This window comes from Prunus dulcis, chromosome 6 (assembly GCF_902201215.1).
Source record: "Prunus dulcis chromosome 6, ALMONDv2, whole genome shotgun sequence".
Lineage (NCBI taxonomy): Eukaryota > Viridiplantae > Streptophyta > Magnoliopsida > Rosales > Rosaceae > Prunus > Prunus dulcis.
Window position 1 is genome coordinate 1,661,609 of NC_047655.1, and position 20,569 is coordinate 1,682,177.

Sequence of the window (20,569 nt, forward strand, 5' to 3'; positions counted from 1 at the left end):
AACGAAAGTTATTATAGTTCAGATGATGAATAATGAATTTATTTGTAAATTTATTATGTTAGTGTATTCATTTTGTGTAATACAAATCTTTGAATATATGTAGTTGTCCATATGTAGTTTTGTATTCATTCTCCATATTTCATCACAAACTTCATTGGAATGTCAATACTTTAGTCAATACTTTAGTCAATACTTATTACGACCCCATGCTTGTTGATTGGTTTTTATTTATTTATTTATTTATTCATGCCTTAAGGCCTCTTCAATTATTATTTTTTTCTTTTGAGATATAGTTATTTCTTCATGTTTAAACAGAAAATTTAAGTTATTTCTCCAATATTAGCTGTGTGCCACTTATTTTTCTTCACTTTGGTTCATGATTAGTGGCATCAATCTAGTCAAACCGATAAATTCGGTCGATTCAAATCTTAATTATCAATTTAGTTTGGTTTTGATGAAGAAATACAAAGCCTTTCCAAAAAATACAAAGCATAAAAAATGATGAATACAAAACCTTTCCAAAAAATACAAAGCATACACAATTTGAATTAAAGGGGGAGTTATGGCGCCAAATCCTTGCGCGACGAAGTCTCTTTATCGTCGCGCAAAAATACCATACGCGACGCATAAAATGCGTCGCGTAAATTTTGCGCGACGAACAAACCTCGTCGCAATAGTTTTCGCGACGAATACATATGCGTCGCGTATGGTGTTTTTGCGCGACGATAAGAAGAACTTCGTCGCGCAAATATATATTAGGTAACGTTATAGTATAATATATACACACATATATATTTAAAATTGGCGATCGAAGTAGTTCATTGTATTCATATGGAGTGTAGGACTGTTGGTGCAAAAAATCATCAACATCGGAGTTCAAATAACCGTTCAATCATCACTTTTTATTTAGAACCGTCGAAAAGTTTTACCCCGTTACTTAATCTCTGAATGTTTTTTTTGGCCGATTTTTGCTGTCTATGATCTCGAATTATAAAAAAACAAGTTTGACGGCTGGATGACTGAAACTAGTTTCGTAGACTGCGTGTGCTATCAAAATCATATATTCACCAAAAACTCAAAAATTTGTTCATACATTTGTCAAAATGTAACTTAACGTTTATGTGGTATCCCCTAGTGTAAAAATCTGAAATTGAAGATCAAATTCAGTCATTGTATTCATATAGGGTCAACAAATGTTGTTGTAAAAAATGATCAAAATCGGAGTTAAAATAACCGTTAAATCATGACTTTTCATTTATAACCGTCGAAATATTTTGTCCCGTTTTCTGATATCTGAATGTTTGGTCGTTTTGATTTTTGGCGTATACGATCTCCAAGTATAAAAAAATAAGTTTGTCGGTTGGATCATTGAAACTATTTTAGGGTTTAGGGTTTAGGGCTTAGGGCTTAGGGTTTAGGGTTTACATTTTAGGGTTTAGGTTTTGCGCGACGAATAACATTCCTATCGTCGCGCAAAGTGAAAGTCATAAAGATTGCGCGACGGATACGTTTCCATTCGTCGCGCAATCTGGGACACACAGTTCACCCCTCCATCCCATTTGAACACTTAATGAAAATTTCAACCGAATGAAATCTGAACTAGCGCGACGAAAAAAACAAAAACGTCGCGCAATACATAGTCTATTCGTCGCGCAATCTTCTGAACACTTAGCGAAAATTTCAACCGAACCACAATCTTGAACTCGCGCGACGAATAACACGCCTTCGTCGCGCAAAAGGCAAAGACCCTTCAGTTTCAGCCAAACCCTAAAACCCAAAATTTTGGCGGACAGAAGTGTTTTGCGCGACGAATAAAGATTGTGCCGTCGCTCAAGTATAATAATGCGCGACGCTTAATACCTTCGTCGCGCAAAAGGCACAAACCCTTCAGTTTCAGCCTCCCGCTAAACCCTAAATCCCAAAATCTTGGCGGCCAGAATGTGTTTTGCTCGACGAATAGAGTGATTTCCGTCGCGCAAGGATTATATTGCGCGACGCTTACTTACTTCGTCGCGCAAAAGGCTTCAGTTTCAGCCTCGCGCTAAACCCTAAATCCCAAAATTTTGGCGGCCAGAATGTGTTTTGCGCGACGAACAAAGTTATTTCCGTCGCGCAAGGTTCATTAATGCCATTTTGCGCGACGGATACGTCGTCGCGCAAGATTCATTAATGTTATTTTGCGCGACGGATTTTCAGATTCGTCGCGCAAAGTCGAATAAATCTGCAGAAACGACCCGAGCATCCTTCTTCCCCATTTCTGGTTTTCCTCCTTCTTCCCCATCTCTCTCCGCCGTCACCTCCGCCCTCTCTCTCCGTTCGTACCTCAGCCATCTCCCTGCCGTCACCTCAGCCGCCTCCCTGCCGTCGTGTATTCGTCGATTTTTCCCGATTCTTCGCCGGCGATTTCTCTCTCCTCTGGCCACCATTTCCAACGCCTGAGGTATGATTTCTCGACTATTTTTTGTGCTCTAGCTGATGGTTGGTTAGGATTTACTGAATTTTCGCTGTAGGATATACGAATTAAAACCTAGGTTTTGGCCGGTTTGGTAATGTCAAATTCGGCCATTTTCGGCCATTTTTCGGGGTAGGTCCGAGAACAAAAGTGGCTCCAATTAATGTTTTCAACCTAAGGTAGGAACCCTGGCCCTTAGTTTTTAGAATTTTCAGGCGAATTTTATCGCTTTGGACACCCACGCGCTGCCGGCGCGTGAGGTGGCGGGTGGGATACTGTGGCAGTGGGGCATTGGGTCCCAGAGCAATCCCCTGTTTCTCACGAGCGCGTAGGTTTGCTCGGATTTGAATTTGGTTGCCGTTTGAGTCTTGATCGGATTTCGCCTATTGTGCGATTTCTAGGTTTGATATGTTCGGACCGTTGGATCGAACTGAAACTCACGTAGTTGTACCTTTGTGTTTCTAGGATCGTTTAGGATTCGACCGATCGTTGATCGGAGCCCCGGATACTCCGAAATTCCAAACCCTAGGTCAGGCTATGCTTTTAATTAATTAGTTTAAATTCTGAATGAAATTATATGTGCAGATGTCAGACTTGATTAGACGTGGTAGGTCGATGACGACTGCACCGAGTTCGGATCCCCTGGCTCAGTCGGCATCTGCTGCCACTGCTCCAGCTTTGCTGGACCACGTGGTGGTTGGTCCCGGGGCGTCCCAGGCGCTTGCGTCATCTGCGTCATCCGTCGCTCAGCCAGTTAGTGCTAGGCGGCGGCACCGGCCCACCGACACCATCGACACGACATCGACCGACGGTACTGGTGCCTCGGGATCACAGCCAGGTATAACTACACTTTTGTATTGTTAATTTTATATTGAAATTTGACAATGTTTTTTTTATTTAACATTAATACCTTATTTCTTTGCAGCGAAGAAGAACACCCGGGGACCGTGTCGTCAGCTGAAGACGGCGAAGGTCACCCGGGTGACCAAGAGTCGTATTAGCATCGGATACGACGAGGGCCATCGGGCTGCACCGACGGCGGAGTTGCATAGCTCCTTGGCCCACGACATTGGCCACGTCGTGCGGACCCATTGCCCGATGCAATGGAAGTCTTAGAGGGTCATGCCTGACGAGATCAAGGCGGAGGTTCGCGGCCAGTTGTCGGTATGTACCTTACATTTTCATTATTTTTCTTTAAAATTGTGTATATTTCTATTACTTAACGTATCTAATTAATTGATTGCAGACGAACTATAACTTGGAGGATCTCGACGAAGAGTCGCTGACGTACGTCAACAGACTCTTCGCTGAGAGGTACAAGCAGTGGAAGAGCGACTTGCACCACCATTTTCAGGCCTTTGATGATCCGCAAGTCGCTCTTCAGGAGGGTTGCCCGAAGGAGCTTGAGGGGCGGGAGGATAGTTGGGAATGGCTCTGCGCTCATTTTCAAGCGCCCGAATTTGTGGTATTTTTTTAATTATATTTGTTTAATTATTACTTATTACTTATTAATGTTTATTTTATTTTTTTTTTTCATTATTATTTAATTTTTTATATTTTAACTAATACGTTTCATTTTTTGTATAACATAATAAAGCCCAAGTGAATAAGGGTAATAGGAAGAAGAAGACCCTTCTCCACCATTCCGGCTCCAGACCCTTTTCGTATAGGATGGATGCACGGCGTCGGGTAATAATCACAAAATTTTTATTTCATTTTTAATGTCATTTTTATTAATTTATTTTTTTCATACTAATATTTTTCTTCTCTTGTTCAATTTAGGAGGGGTCCAAGTTCCCAGAGATCGACGTCTTTGGTGACGTTTATGTTCGACCCGGAAATGAATTGGTCGAGTCCCTTCATGTAAGTATTATTTAATTTTAATTCTTATGTTACGCATTCAATTATATGCATGTTTTAATTTATATTTTATGTTATGTTCAACAGACGACGATGGTGGAGAGGAGCCAGTTGGTTCTTCAGGAGTCCGCCTCCCGGCTTCCTCCCGAGACTCCGATCGAGTCTGTGGCTCCTCCACAGGATGCTGGATTTCAGATCTTGACGGAGACGTTGGATCAGACTCTCGGGAGGAGGGCGGGGACATATTGTCGAGGGATGGGGAATGCCCGGCGGAGGGAACCTAGACCTCGTTCATCGGCGCAGTCAAACAGTCAGGTCACTGCTTTGACAGCACATGTGGCCACTCTTGAGAACAAGTTGTCGGCCATTCTGCAGTCCCTCGCACAGTCCGGCATTCCAGTCCCGCATTTTGATGCGCCGACCTCTGAGCCCGTCCATCCCGAGCATCCCCACCAGACCACTGCCCCGGTGAACGCCCAGACCTCCGACCCGCATATTGGCGACGACTCGGTTGATTTTGATTCATTTTTTGATTAGTGTATTTATTTTATTTGTAATACATTTATTTTATTTTATAACAAAATTTTATTCTAATTTATTTTTATTGCAATTTCATTGTTTAATCAATAAAAAAAAACCAATTTTATTTAAAATAAAAAATAAAAAATTATAAAAAATATAAAAAAAAAATTGTAATATCATGTTTGCGCGACGGCAAATATTTCGTCGCGCAAACCTGCATGTAACAAAAAAAATTAAAAAAATCAACTTTTTTATTACTTTTAATTCTTGCGCGACGAATACATACGTCTCGCAAACAATTCTTGCGCGACGAATCTTTTCGTCGCGCAACAACTCTGGAGCGACGACAGTGATTTTCGTCGCGCAAATATATGAGCGACGAAAGCTTTCTCATCGCGCGAATGATTCTGCGGCGAACATCTACGTCTCCGGAACAGGTTTTGCGCGACGAACTATTTTTCGTCGTGCGATTCCTGTCGTCGCACAAAGATATGTGCGCCGAATAATTGATCGTCGCGCAAAGTTTATGCGATGAACAGTTGTTCCGTCTCCATACCGTTGGTGCAACGATGGTTTACCCGTCGCACGTTTTTGCGCGACGAATGGTTATACCGCGTCGCGCAAAGGCTTTCTTCACGATCTTCGTGCGACGGAATATGCGCGACGAATTTTTTGTCGCGCTGAAGTTAGTGCGACAAAATGAGACTTTGCGTGACGTTTTGTTCTTCATCGCGCAAAGAGTAAAATGTACTAGTGTTTATAAGTTTTTGTTACAAATTTATATAACAAAATAAGAAGTTTATTAATTAATTTATCCTACATATTACATTATTTTGATTAAGTCTAAAATAATGTTAGAGATTGTAAAACAAGAGTCGAGACGGGCGGAGCCTAAATGGGCCTAGGCTGGCTGGGCCGTGGGCATATGCCGAGAGTTAAAATCTTAAGCCTAAGTCCTATCCAAATCAAGAGTGGGATGAGCATTGGTCCATCGGGCCTTGGGCTACCCACTTTGCCCAGGGCCAAGTGATGATCCCTAGTTTTTGGTTTGAAACTCCTATGCACTCGTGTATGTGTGAGTAAACCCCCTTCCCCTTCATTCCTTTGACCCAAAAAAAAAAAAAAAAAAACCACCACCACAAAATTTTGAATTATAGAATTTTTTCTTTTTATTTTTATAATAAGCATCCTGGAAATTAGGTTGCATGTATTGAATGTTTTGACATTATTAGTTCAGATATCAGAAATTTCCCTTTCAATGTTGAAATATATTCGGAAGCATAGAAGACAGTACATTAATGTTCCTTTCCATATCTTATTTTATAAGCTAGATATATATATCTTATTGTTTGTGCCAAAATCGGTATTTACTCATTAATTTGAATAAAATTTGCCGAATTAATATGAACCATTAATTTATCTAATTATATAGAAATCAGCTGTTGGGCTGAATATGATGATACCTGTATACGTAATCAATTACTCTTTAGTTTTGTAAGCCTAAAAGGCCTTGTAAATTTCTAATCATCGTTTTCTTTTCTGGTATGAGCTAATCATCAATCAACCAAACTAATTGCTTTTTTTTCATTAACTTGAAAGCATAATTACCAGATTCCCGGCCTCTTCTTAACTAAGCTTTAATTTGTTTGTTGGTGGCTTGATATGCTACTTCAACCTAATTTACTTTGATGGTCTGAGCTAGTCATGTTGGCATGCATATGCGCACTGTTTTGATAAAATTAGAGCATCTAATTCAAAACTAGTTAGCAACGATTGAAGAGATCAATATATTATATATATACTCTTAGTTTAAATTAAAAGGGGGAGTGAGTTTCTCACACACATGCACACTACTAATTAGGTGTTATTGGAATTCAAAACCTGAGACTATTGATCTACAAATCAAGATCATTTTACACTCGGCTAGACTCTGTTGACATATTATATATATACTTAACATTTTTAAGGTTAACCAATTTGTTTTCTGTTGAAGGATTTGAATGTGTGGGGGTGAGGTGTTTTCTTATGTTGCTAGAGAGAGAGAGAGAGAGAGAGAGAGAGAGAGAGAGAGAGAGAGAGAGAGAGATGATGATGTGATTTAGATGTTAGCACATTGCCAACAATAAACAAGGAATACTTTGGAAAAGGATCCTCTAATATATCTAAATCCTACCCCATATATTCCAACTTTAGGTTACACAAAATCTTGTTTCACTGTTTTCTTTTTTGGGCTATCTTTTGAGCTTATATTGGGAACATGATAACCCCACCAAGAAATGTTTAAAATCTCCTTATAAATTTCACCCTTGAAGTTTCATAAGATGTGTTCCTGTCTGCCATCATTTGGTGGGAGAAAATGTAAGCTTCCACCTAAGCTCAAAGTGAAAGGAAAGGAAAAACTACTAATTATATTCCTCCACCCATGTCAAAGTTTGGAACATATGTAGCTTTAAAGAAAATAGCTTTTTATACTTGATGATGCCCTTGTCGGCCATGATTCCACCATCAAAAGAAACCATTTCTTTATTTTAAAAACCTTGTAGGTTCTTTATATATATACTGAAGATTTTTTTTAGTGTGAGATTTTAATTATTCAAAAAAATAATAATTTGTGAGTTGATTTCAATAATCAAATGTAAAAAGAGAAGAAATAAAGTGGGTTAATTGGTATTCAATTTATAACATAATCCGCATATACTTTTGTACATGCATACACATAAATAATCTGTAAATCAGGCTCAAAAATGGGTGCACCATCTACTTAGAGAGGTACCCACCAATGAAATAAGAATGTCCATAAAAATGCGTATTTTCATGCTAAAAATCATAGGCCTGACAGGAAAAAAAAAAAAAAAAAACCTACAAATCATAGGATTACTTAATATTTTTAGCAGTTTCGCAATTATTTTCAATCTCGCGCCCTTGATGACATAATAGTGATTTTGAACATATATATAGTGGACCTGTGCTTGATGATCAATTCAATCGTCAGAAAGTACTACTGATATTGGTACTGTTATTTTTGCATGCTTTCCATATCCCATGGGCCACGGCCATGAAAATTCTCTGAAATGGACCTGTTTTGTGCAGCTGTTGGTTGCATCCAACTTGTATGCATATATGCTTGGGCATTTTCATGATGGAGAGAGAGAGAGAGAGAGAGAGAGAGAGAGAGAGAGCAGATATATAGTTTTTGTTACTTTTGTAGGTTTTGGGCTTATACTTTGGCACCACACTGACTACTCGAAAAGGGTTCGATCGAGCTTTGCTTTTTGCTAGACAGCTACCCTTTTCTTTCTTTCTTTCGTTCTTACTTTATTTTTTTTGTTTTTGGGTATTTAATTATTGTGGTTATTATTGTGGAGGTTGATAGCATGGATGAATTCAAGTAGAATATCATTACAAACGATTGCCAATGGAGTAGACACAAATAATGACTCTACGTGCTATGTTTTTTGTAATGGAATTAATATCCTAATCTTTTTCCTTTTCAAAAAAAAAAAAAAATTATTATTATTATTAAAGAATTGCAATGGCATTATATATGATTATTGCTGTTATTATTTTTAGTGTAATAATTAGCAACGTGTTTAAAAAGTGATTGGAATTTCCTTTCTAGTAAAGAAATAATAAGTTGCATTGTCATTTGAACCTAAAATGCTCCTTTTCATCAACTTGATCTGTTCAATTATATTTATTGGTATATAGTATAGTATTTGGTTTGTTGGTAAGATTTTGTTTTGAAGTGCAAGTTAACCAAAGTCATTGAAATTCCATTAGTTGGGCTGAATTCTTTAATTTTGATAAATTCTTGCTTAGAAATTAATATTGTAATTAAGCAAGATACGGACTATTTTCAAATTAGCACATGTTCTCAAGTCCCTTGCTTAGTCCTATGAATTAAAAATTTTAGTCAATCAAATTCGTGATAGATAAGTATATCAACTCTCATGCTCTTGCTTATGCAATCCGCAACAAGAGGGTCTAAAAAGTCCACCAAGACTTGAAGATGATTAGGAATTCTTGATGCAACCAAAGTTTTGACGTAGTCTGCAAAACCATTTTCTTGTGAAAGCTTCACTCAAGAAAAACCCCTACACTACTATCCATCCATGGATCAATCGTGCTTTTGTAGGGAGTTTTTAAAGGTGTCTTTTCTATGCATGTTGAATAAAACGACACAAATATGGTTGTGTTGATTTGGTGAGCTCAAACATGAAATACACTCGTAGAAACTCTTACAAAAGCACGAATGATCCATGACCAGTGTATTTTTCTAAGCGCTATGTGCTGTTCTCTCCCCTGTTTTACACTCTATGTTTTGCAGGTCATGTGACTGGTTGTTGCAACGCTAATTGGACTTGATTAAGATATGTTTTAGTATTTTCAACACACAAAAAAGGTGGAGAGCTTCTATTGTTTATATTATTGAGTTTTAAAAAGAATATCTCAACTTTTGGTATATGGGCTTATGTACTGCAAGATCACGCCTGCACTTACTTTGGATTTGAATTATAAACAACTGGACAAAGCCCAATTAAGATAGCCAATTCAAAACGACTTCTCCAATGAATCCCTTTTTTCACGAGCGATGAACTAAGTTCACTAACCACATGAATCGTGAATTAATAAGCAAATTGTAGCTCGTTTTAACTAAATTTTGATGAAATTTTATCCCCCCCAAAAAAAAAAAAAAAAAAAAGGCACGGTTATCATGAAAAATGGACAGCCATGCATGCAAATGTAGTGCTATTCGCTATAGCTATGGCTCTTTTCTATTTTCATTGTTGAAGACTCCTCATTGATTGATCACATTGTTCATCTTCCTCTGCCAAGCCACGGTTTCTGTGGTCGACTGGTACACAATCTTTCCCCTGACCGTGTCCACAACAATTTGTCTGTGACGGCACTGAGGGCTACAAAATGCCCGCAACGAACTGCAATAGTCACATCAACAATTAATATTATCATTATTCTCCATAATTTGTTAGAAAATTAGCCAACGTGGAAAGACTGTTATACGTAGAATCTATGCTCTAGTGATTACATATTGTTTTTTCCATGATTTTCTCAGCAACCAAACACAAACAACTATTCAACTACCCATTTACATCACTTTCAAAAAAGAACCAGATGTATCAACATTTGTCAAGAAAGGGGTGCCTTAATTCAATATGTAAATGGCGGAGCTATATACAACTAGGCGTACCTGTACATATAAATGTTATCTTTCTCGCCAAGGATCTTTCTGCAATAGTTACATCTATCAAGGAAATTGCCAGTCTGCCCTTGGCCGTTCTCCATATTGGGCGACCATGCCAGTGGAGACGCATCATCCTCTTCCATGGGAACTTTCTTGGGATAGCGCGGTGGCTTCATCTGCAGCCGCTGCTCCGGCGGTGGCAGCGGCAGGGGCTCGTGGAGAGAACTCAAGTCGTAAAAGCTGGTTGAGGAACGAACAAAGCGCGGGCGTTTCCCAGGCATTTTTTGCGTCAGCTTGGGGGTTTTACACAAAGAGAATAAGGGTTTTGGTCTTTTAGTGTAGAGAAAAGATTGGATTGGGTAGTAATTTGGGTGTTGGAAATGGGTTGAATGGGGAGATTTATATAATGATAGTTAGTCCTCCAACTGTATAATAAGTTCTCAGGTTGAAGTCTTCCAACTGTTTACGCGGTATATACATCTACATATATAGTTAAGAAGGGTAGGTTTTCATTTTAACTAAGAGTTGTGGTTCTAGCTAGGTTAAACCTGCAAACCATACAAAAACTGTGTGTGCTATTTTTGGTATAATTAATAACCCCTCGGTCAACAAGAAACTAATGACAGTTTTTAAATAAGTTTGTTTCTAATTCTATTATTTTGGTATAAAGTTTTTAACTAAGTTTGTTTCTAATTCAATTAATTTGGTATAATTTTTTTAAATAAGTATGTTGTTTTTATTGCTTGATTCATATAAATCTCTACTTTCTAGCCTTTTTTTCCCCGTCAAATATCAAATATCAAGCCTGCTTAGTAATTTTTGAAACAAGTAGATAAATATTGTACCTAAATATGAGTGTATACATATTGAAAGATTTGGTGTAGTTGGCTTGATACAAGCCATAGTGTCATTAGTTCCACATCGAAGTAGTATTCTAGAGTTTAAAAATAGATAGTCCACTACAAATTGCACTGAGTCATTTCAAGTAGTGCATGAGGTGCTTGGAATATCACTTCCATATGTACTTCTTTCACTTTTTGTATACATACTGAGGAGGAGGAGGACACAACCCCTCTTCTAGAGGCGGAATTAGAATTGTAAAGTTGGGAGGGCCAAAATAGAAAATACAAGTACTTCAAGAATAGTTTTAACATGGTAACAAACAAGTAATACGGCTGGTTATGTGAGATAGGCTTGAGCTTCCAGTAGATCGCCCACAGATGATGTGAGATCCCACATCGACCAAACGGAGAGGGGGTGATGTGCCTTATATGGCACACCTCGCATCCTCATAGCGTGAGGCCTTTTGGGAGCTCACTGGCTTCGGGTTCGTAGGAACTCCGAAGTTAAGCGAGTTGGAGGCTGGAGCAATCCCGGGATGGGTGACCACCCTGGGAAGTTGCTTCGTGAGCTCCCAGAAACAAAACCGTGCGGGTTGGTGAGAATGTAGCCAGGCCCAAAGCGGACAATATCCTGCTACGGCGGAGCCGGTCCGGGGTGTGACAGTTTGGTATCAGAGCCACTCTGCCGTGTGGTGCGAGTGTGCCGACGAGGACGTCGGATCCCTTAAGGGGGTGGATTGTGAGATCCCACATCGACCAAACGGAGAGGGGGTGATGTGCCTTATATGGCACACCTCGCATCCTCATAGCGTGAGGCCTTTTGGGAGCTCACTGGCTTCGGGTTCGTAGGAACTCCGAAGTTAAGCGAGTTGGAGGCTGGAGCAATCCCAGGATGGGTGACCACCCTGGGAAGTTGCTTCGTGAGCTCCAGAAACAAAACCGTGCGGGCTGGTGAGAATGTAGCCAGGCCCAAAGCGGACAATATCGCGCTACGGCGGAGCCGGTCCGGGGTGTGACAGTTTAGCTGACAGGACACGCCCCGGAATTTCCCGGAAACCGGAGCGGACCCCGTCTTTGTTCCGACATCACCCCGATGCCGGGCCCACTTACTAGAAACCGAGACTCTTTACCAAAATTTTGGCAGAGTCCCCCCTATAAATTTAAGAAACCCAACAAATTTCAACCTGCAACAAAATACAAAACAAACCCAACCAGCAGCATGCTTTAAAACGAACAAACAATTTACAATGAAATGGCCTCAGGCCTCACAAATCAAACCCTAACAGGGCGATAACAGAGCATGTCTAAGAACTTCAATTTCAACAAAACAGAGTTCAAAGGAAATAACATGAAGAAAGAATCCTACGAAGGCTCAAGGCTCGGAAGCGCACGATCCGGTTCTGCTGCGGAGCTCAGTCAACTACTGGCTGGGGGGCGCAAAACAGAAAATTGTGAGTGGACAAAAATAAATTCAGTTCAGTGTAAACCAACGTAATATAACCCCACCGTTTAGAAAACCATGCAAGAAATTCCATGCATCTTAAAACCTTCATACTCAAGTATATATATATAATATAATATATATAATATATAAAAACAAATCAATACCAGATGCCAAGTCCAAAATCCAAAAAGAACACTTTATAAAACCCACCATCCAAAACTTATAAGTCCCACAACCAAACTCTCGAAAGCGTACCCATTGGCACGACCGGCAAAGAAGTATCCTCACCGAAAAACATAAATGAATGGATTATATATATAAATATATAATATAAGAGATATATATAATATAAATATGACCATCACCTAGTTGTACCGGGGAAACAATCCAACCGGGGGATTGTTTGACTAGTCACCCTGGCAGAGTCCTCATGATGAGTCCTCAATCCACCATGTGACTAGGGAACGAGCCGTCCAACTGGGGGACCAACTCTCAGCCAGCACGTACCGTCGATAACCTCAAAACCCGTATGTCTGTGATCAGTCCTACGCGCGCAGACTACCCAATCAAGGGTCTACAGCAACATCCCGTCAAGGATGCCCCGGGTTCCGATTCTTCCAAGTATCTCAAGTATCCATATCCAAGTTCCAAATCAGGGGAGGTACATAGGGTAGTGCTTATAGCACACCAAACTGACATTCTATACTCACCACTTTCCACAATCTCATCTCAACAACCCAAGTACCTCGCACATAACCAAATATATATAGAAATCCTCAAATCCATATATTCATACTCAAGATACTCAAATATGTTAAAACCCAAAATATATTTTCAATGCCTCATAAAAATATCCCTTTCAACAACTGAATAAATAATATATCCAAAAATACCATTTAAAACATCATGCATAATATTTCCCAAAATCCATATAAATATACTTTCGATACCCAACTATGCCAAAGCGCTATATAGACATCAAATTCAACCCATGAATATAATATATTCAATAAATCGTTAAAACATTATGCATAAATCTTTCATTAATAAAACCATGCATAAGATTTGAAAACAAAGTCCACTCACAAGTAGTCCCACGCTGCTTGACCCTGAGAGGGTCCCGCCTGCTGCGTATGTGTGGTCGGAGTACCTAATTCAGAATACGTACACGAGATTAATACGAAGCGTTTCGAACGAGTACTTTGAATTAAATATCCTAATTTCCCAGGTTCTTAGTAAGTGTACTAGGAACGCGACGTTCTAAGGTCCAACTACCCAATTTGGACGATGGAACAGCTTCGGGAGACACTCGGTCAACCGACGGTCAAACTTCCCAATTCGGGTCAACCGGGCCCACGGGACCCACGGGACCCACGACCTCCATTTTACAATCCGAAAGTTCCTAAAGGTTCCACAAGGTCTAAGATACCCGTCTCGCAAGTTTGGTCCGAAACGGACAGTTAGATCGCTTACGATCGCACAATCGGACGGTTAATATAAAACACAAACTTTAAGTTATTGAATCGGAACATCCGGGGTTCCGATTCACAATCCGCGAAGTCCTATACGATCCTAAGAATACCTAGAACAACATATTTTAATTCGGGAAGGATCTAACGGTCGGAACCTATCGAACCCGGATAACGCACAATATGCGAAAATCCGTTCGATAGTCAAACGACATCCGAATTGAGATCCGCAAAATCCTATGCGCTCGTGACAACCTAAGGATCTCATCGGGTTAATTTGCAGCCTCACCAGCCTCGCCCACGCGCCGCCACACGCGCCGGCAGCGCGTGGGTGTGTAGAGAAATTCCGGGAACGGAAAAACTCCACACCCGAGCTCACCCTTCCGGCTACAGGTTCTACTCGACGAGTGGAACACTTTATTCAACTACACCAAGGTCCAATTCGGACGGCAAGTGGCCGGAATCGGCGTCGAAAACTCACGGTTTTACCCGGAACTTCACGGCTTCGATCCGGCAACCACCGTCGACATCGTCATCGCACAACCTAGGAAACAGCTAGAAGGGAAGGAGAGCTACCTGTTCCAAGCGACGGCGCAGCTCGAGATGGCCGGAAACGTCGCCGGCGACGTCGGCAGTTTCAGCTGATTTTCACGTCGTCGCCACCGCCGTTTGCTGGGTTTTCGATCGGAGAAAAGGGGTGGGCTGGGTAGAGGAGGAAGAGATCAAGCTTTTGCAAGAAACGGCGCCTCAAACGGAGGTCGGACGGCGAAGTTCTCGCCGTCTGAAATCTGGCGAAAAATTGAAACGGGGGAGGGGGTTCAGCTGCGCGGGAGAGAGAGAGAGAGAGAGAGAGAGAGAGAGAGAGAGAGAGAGAGAAAAGTCAGATATTTTAAACCCAAATTTCGAAATAATTACGGTTTTGCCACTGGAAGTGTTTTGATCGTAACTTCTTCGTTACAACTCCGATTCAAGCCTACCGCCTGTCTACGAATTCGTCTCAATACCACCTACCCAAAAATACCAGTCACTGCCCCAAACACTTTCCGGGCAAGAAAATGACCAATTTACCCCTACCCTAAGGGTAAATTCGTAAATTCACTTATTTAATTTAAAATAGGAATTAAATTCGGAGTCGGGGTGTTACAGATGATCCTACTCCATAAACCCACTTTCAGAATTCAGATGAAACTTACTTTATTTTATCAGAACAATATTGTACAATTAACTCTCTCACGTGTATCCAGGCAAGGCAACTTCAATATGACAGAAAAAGAGAAATTACTTTGCCATGTGGATGACACAACGCAAACACTTCCCTTCTCTCATGAGGTTGAAAGCTTTGTTGACATCTTCAAATGGCAGGTTATGTGTTATGTACTCGTCGACTTGGATTTCCTGCAGGTAGATTTTTTGGAATTCAAACAGGCTGTGCATTTTATTTTGTGGATTAAAAAAATGTAACAAGTAAGTATTTTTTTCTTAAACTAGAAGAATAAACATGATCGGTCAATGGGAACATGTTAGCTGTTTAAAACAGAGATCAACGGTTAACATGAAATAAAACAAAAGAATTTAGCATCATACTGGCTGCAAATTGGCATGCCTTCTTAGCATACACACCTTTAAAGCTGAAGAAAGAAATAGTTTAACACAGAAGAAATAGCAGTGAGAAGGATTAGGAGGAACTTGTTCTAGATGGTTTATAAATTCAACCTAAGAATTCGATACTAAGCGAAATTCAGATTATAACCCTACTACTTCAAACAAGATGATTTGATAAGTTTGTACATTAGACATTTATCAAACTAAGACATGATAAATTGTTTGGGCATGCCCTATCGCATTCTTGTAACTAGGACTAAACATTGTCAGTAGATTTTCCAGCTACATGAGGACACACGAAATTTTACAACAATGGGAGGGAAAAGGACACTTAATATTAGAAGGGAGATTGGACTTATTGAAGATTCATTGAAGTTTTAGTTAGTATTACCTTTTTTGTGTACATATCTACTAATGAAGGGAGATGAGATTTAGGTTTCCATCCTCCAAATAGAGATCCCTTCAATGTTCTTCCAGTAAGAAATATTCCATAATGAGCTGTTACCTCCGGCTTCACTTTTGGCACACCAAGTGTAACTGTCAACCCCCATCCCTTCAAAGAAACGCCAGATACAAATGAGTGAAGTTCAATAAATAAGAACTCATCACATACACAAAAATAAATATGAGATAGGCTTAGGGGAAAAAGAAAAACACTGAGATATGAGAAATTTACATCGCAGCATGCCTGCAAAGCAGTAGTTACCATTCCAGTGTCACCTATACATTCAAATGAGTAATCAGCCCCTCCACCTGTCAGATTCTTAATAACCTGAAAGAAAGTTAGCTTATATGTAAATTTCAAACTAAATGACTTCAAGTTCATTCATCATGGTTCCTTACACATATCACTGTTGCATTATAAGATTCACTATATCACCAATGAGACAGAAATTCCAATCACCTCATTCAATTTACCACCAAATCCGGCATCAGTTATGCTGGCTATTTAATTCTTTTTATTTCTTTCATAATAAATTTCACTTGGGAGGGCAGCAGGGGAATATGGTTGTTTCTGTTTATTTCAACATTACCTGTTGAATAGGATCTTTGCTGTCATGAAGGTTGATAAATGCTGTAATTCCAAAAGCTTTTGCTGTACAAATAAGAGCACTTCTTTACCAACAAATACATTAGGGACTTGTACCATAGAACTCCAGACAGAAAAAGAAAAAGAAAATAAAAAAAATACCATTTTCACCCTTTTCAGGATTAGTGTCAACACCAATTATTTGAGATGCTCCCCTAAGCTTAGCACCCTGTGCAACCTATCATACAAGAAATCATTACTGTTTAAGTCATGCTGCTGTCATATTTGAAAAGTGAAAACTGTTAACAAGTCTCTGCACTTACAGAAAGGCCTACGGTCCCAAGACCAAATATCACCACACTTGATCCATTAGATATATCAGCAACATTCCAAGCTGCACCCAAGCCTAAAAATATGTCAACATATGTCAGCAACGTTTTTCCTTGATCAAGAATTGCAATTACATATGTATGTGACTACGTGCAGGGGCATGTGAGGGCTATCCGATTCCTTTTCTTCTGCTCCTCCCTATCCCCCATCACCTCCAAAACAAAGGAAGCCTTTTTATATTATTCCTTGCATTTTAATTGTGAAGAAACTTATCATTAACGGAAAATTCATTCCTCTATTACAACATGAACACAGACAAACACCAACTTGCATATGCGAACCAAATTATACACCCATGTGCAGGGCAAGTGCATTATTACAAACATCAGTGATTATTTGTGCTTTAGCTTTTTTATGCTCCCACTCGAAATTACTATTTGATTCTCATTCACATTCTAGTATTTAAACTTCTATTTTCAGGTCATTTAGTTTGGTCACCGCAAAGAAACTTCTACCCAATACCAATAATTTCTAGCTACACCTGTATAGCGTATCTGAGCTATATATGTATGTATGCATTTATCATATGCATGTATTTACATAAATACAATGAAAGAATAAATGGTCATGGTATCATGTGATTTGATGGCAATATCATGATTTGAAACTCTACCTGCAGCTACTCCACAACTGAGAAGGCATACTTTCTCCAGAGGCACAACTGAGCTGATTTTGACAGCACATCCCGAGTGCACCACAGTATATTCACTGAAACTTGAAACTGCACAATAATGATAAATGGGCTCCCCATTTATGGAGAAGCGCGTCCTCTGATCACAGTGCATTACACCTCTCCTTTCCAGCCCCAGTACTTCACATATGTTGCTTTTACCTGATGTGCATTGCCTGCATTTCCCGCACTCTCCAATGAAGACTGTTAGCACATGGTCCCCTTCAGTAAACTCTGTAACTCCCTGCCCAACACTCTCGACAATCCTGAAAAATAGCTATTGGGAACTTATATCACCTAAAGAAGTATAGCAAATCAGCAATAATAATATAATATCACAGCACTGTGGAGTAGTTGATCATCCTCACCCTACAAACCATTCAAAGCTTATTGATATTTTCTCTACGCCTTTTTGTATTTCTTATACAAGTGAAACTGTCCTTTACTTCAAACCTAAGGAAATAAGTTTTGGTGCTGTAGTGTATCACAAAAGCAACAGTTCAGTATAACATGGTTATCTTCAACACACATGATTGTATCACTCCTAGAACAATGCTTGGCTCTTCACCAGTGTGGATGAAGGTAATCACCAATTTAAAAGCATGAATTGTTGAAAATGGTGGGGAGTACCATATAAAATTGTTGTTGCAAAGATAATAGGAGAAAATGGAGAGTGTGACACCTCAGTAGGAAGGAAAAAGTTCTTCCTCACCAGTGAGGAGCCAAGCATTGTCCTCACTTCTCTACCTCAAGTATCACCTCTAACCCAAACCTGAGCATCCAATGGAAGGTCCAATTTAGCTCAACACATGTTACAAGCAAGGCATACATCTAGAATATAAAAAATTAACTACGAAATTGACTAAACAATTTTATGGTATGATAATTGGAAACCACTTGTGCATTATGCTGTAGTTTATCAATCTTACATAAGATAGCTAGTACTATAATATAAAATATAAGTAGATGAAAAAAATAGGGAAATAACTCACCCTGTTGCTTCATGGCCAAATATTCGAGGAAAAGTAGCCTGCAAAATAACAGGGTGAAATGGAGTAGGATGAAATACCAGGTATTCTTGTAACACCCCGACTCCAAATTTAATTGTTTATTTTAATCGATTTAATTAAATTTACGAATTTACCCTTGGGGTAGGGGTAAATTGGTCACTTTCTTATCCGGAAGGATTTTGGGACCGTGGATGGTATTTTTGGGTAGGTGGTACCGAGACGAATTCGTAGACAGGCGGTAGGCTTGAATCGGAGTTGTAACGAAAAAGTTACGGGCAAAATACTTCCAGTGGCAAACTTGTAATTATTTCAAAAAGTTTGGTAAAAATCAGATTTTCACCTCAGCTTTCTCTCTCTCTCGCGCGACACTCTCTCTCTCCTCAGTCTCTCTCTCTCCCCGACGTCAACCCTCTCTCTCCTCGGTTCGCGCAGCTCCGGCCACGGCAGGACCCGAGACCGGTCCCGATCGATCCGCCTCGACGTCCCGATCAAGCCTAGGCCGTTTTCCCCGTCGGAAACCACGAACTCCGGCCGCGAGCTCGACTGGTTCGAACCGGAGCTTGCTCGCCGTCGCGCCGTCGCCTCTGCCGCCCAAACTCGGTGATTGAGGTATGGTTTCTCCTCCTTTTTACGAGTTCTAGCTGATGTTGGTATAGGTTTGGATCGATTGTGAGTGTAGAAAACCGATTAGGAAAACCTAGGGTTTGGGCCGAATTTCAAACTGAAATTCCGGCCAGTTGCCGCCCGAATTGGGCCTCCCCGTAGTTGAAGAAAGTGATCCTGACCTCGAGTAGAAGCTAGGGTAGGAAGGGTGAGCTCGGGTGTGGAGTTTTTCCGTCGCCGGAAATTACTCTACACACCCACGCGCTGCCGGCGCGTGTGGCGGCGCGTGGGCAAGTCTGGTGAGGCTGCTAATTAACCCGATGAGATCCTTAGGTTGTCACGAGCGTGTAGGAATTCGCGGATCTCAATTCGGATGTCGTTTGACTATCGAACGGATTTTCGCATATTGTGCGTTATCCGGGTTCGATAGATTCCGACCGTTAGATCTTTCCCGAGTTAAAATATGTTGTTCTAGGTGTTCCTAGGACCGTATGGGACTTCACGAATTCTGAATCGGAGCCCCGGATGTTCCAATTCAATAGTGCAAAGTTTGCGGGTTAGCGATAACCGTAAAATCGTGAACGCTTCCTAAACCTGTGATCGGACCTTAGGATACTTTCTTCAACGTGCACGTATGGGGAATTTGGGGAGTTAAGCAGTTAATTTGTAATTTCTGCTTCAACGTAATTTTATATTAATTAACGGTTCGTATCTCGAAATAGGTGTTTCGACTGCACGTACTCAGCAGGCAGGACCCTCACGTGGTCAGGCAGCGTGGGATTATCTGTGAGTGGACTTTGTTTTAATCATATGCATGGTTTTAATTGATGAAAGTTTCTGCATAATGTTTTAATGGTTTATGGAATTTATATATTATATTCATGAAATGATTTTGATGGTCGTATAGTATTTGGCATTACATTGTGAGTTTGGTATTTTGGGTTTTTGAGAGTGCATTTATATGGAGAGTGGGGAGGTATAATTATATATTCGCTATAGATGAGATATTGGGGTAGTTGGAGGTTGATGTGGAAGAATGTGGTTGTGGAGAGAAATTGTGTGATTACACTACGTAAGTACCTTCCCCAGTTACTAGTCTCACTCGCGGCGTTGGATGTTCCGGCGAGTGAGACACTTTCCATATGCGGCGTTGGATGTTCCGGCGTATGGAAAGACCTTGCATAGAGTTTAGGGTCATCACCATGGCGTTGGATGTTCCGGTGTGTGATGACCCAGTCTGCGCGCGTAGGACATAGTTTGGAAGCTACACATGGCGTTGGATGTTCCGGTGTGGGAGCTTTGGAGTTTCGTCCCCCGGTTGGACCGCTCATCCCTAGACGCAGGATAGCACCTAGAAATCCTGCGGACTAGTTAAACGATCCCCCAGTTGGATTGTTTTCCCGGTACCTAGGTGGTGTGATGAGTATATCGTATAGCTATTTATATATATATATATAGGTATATTTATGTAG

The 20,569-nt window shown here is 40.3% G+C and overlaps 1 protein-coding gene and 1 long non-coding RNA gene across 2 annotated transcripts; both read right to left on the reverse strand.

The window, feature by feature from the left end:
- Positions 1-9,632: 9,632 nt before the first annotated feature.
- Positions 9,633-10,318, reverse strand: LOC117633265 (FCS-Like Zinc finger 16-like). The gene is made up of 2 exons (XM_034366990.1): positions 10,044-10,318; positions 9,633-9,771 (listed from the first exon to the last, which is right to left on the reverse strand). Exons 1-2 carry the CDS (start codon positions 10,316-10,318, stop codon positions 9,633-9,635), a joined length of 414 nt encoding a protein of 137 aa, XP_034222881.1.
- Positions 10,319-12,074: 1,756 nt separating this feature from the next.
- Positions 12,075-14,640, reverse strand: LOC117632430. The gene is made up of 3 exons (XR_004586471.1): positions 14,369-14,640; positions 13,410-13,473; positions 12,075-12,306 (listed from the first exon to the last, which is right to left on the reverse strand). It is a non-coding gene; the product is annotated as an uncharacterized LOC117632430 (long non-coding RNA).
- Positions 14,641-20,569: the final 5,929 nt, after the last annotated feature.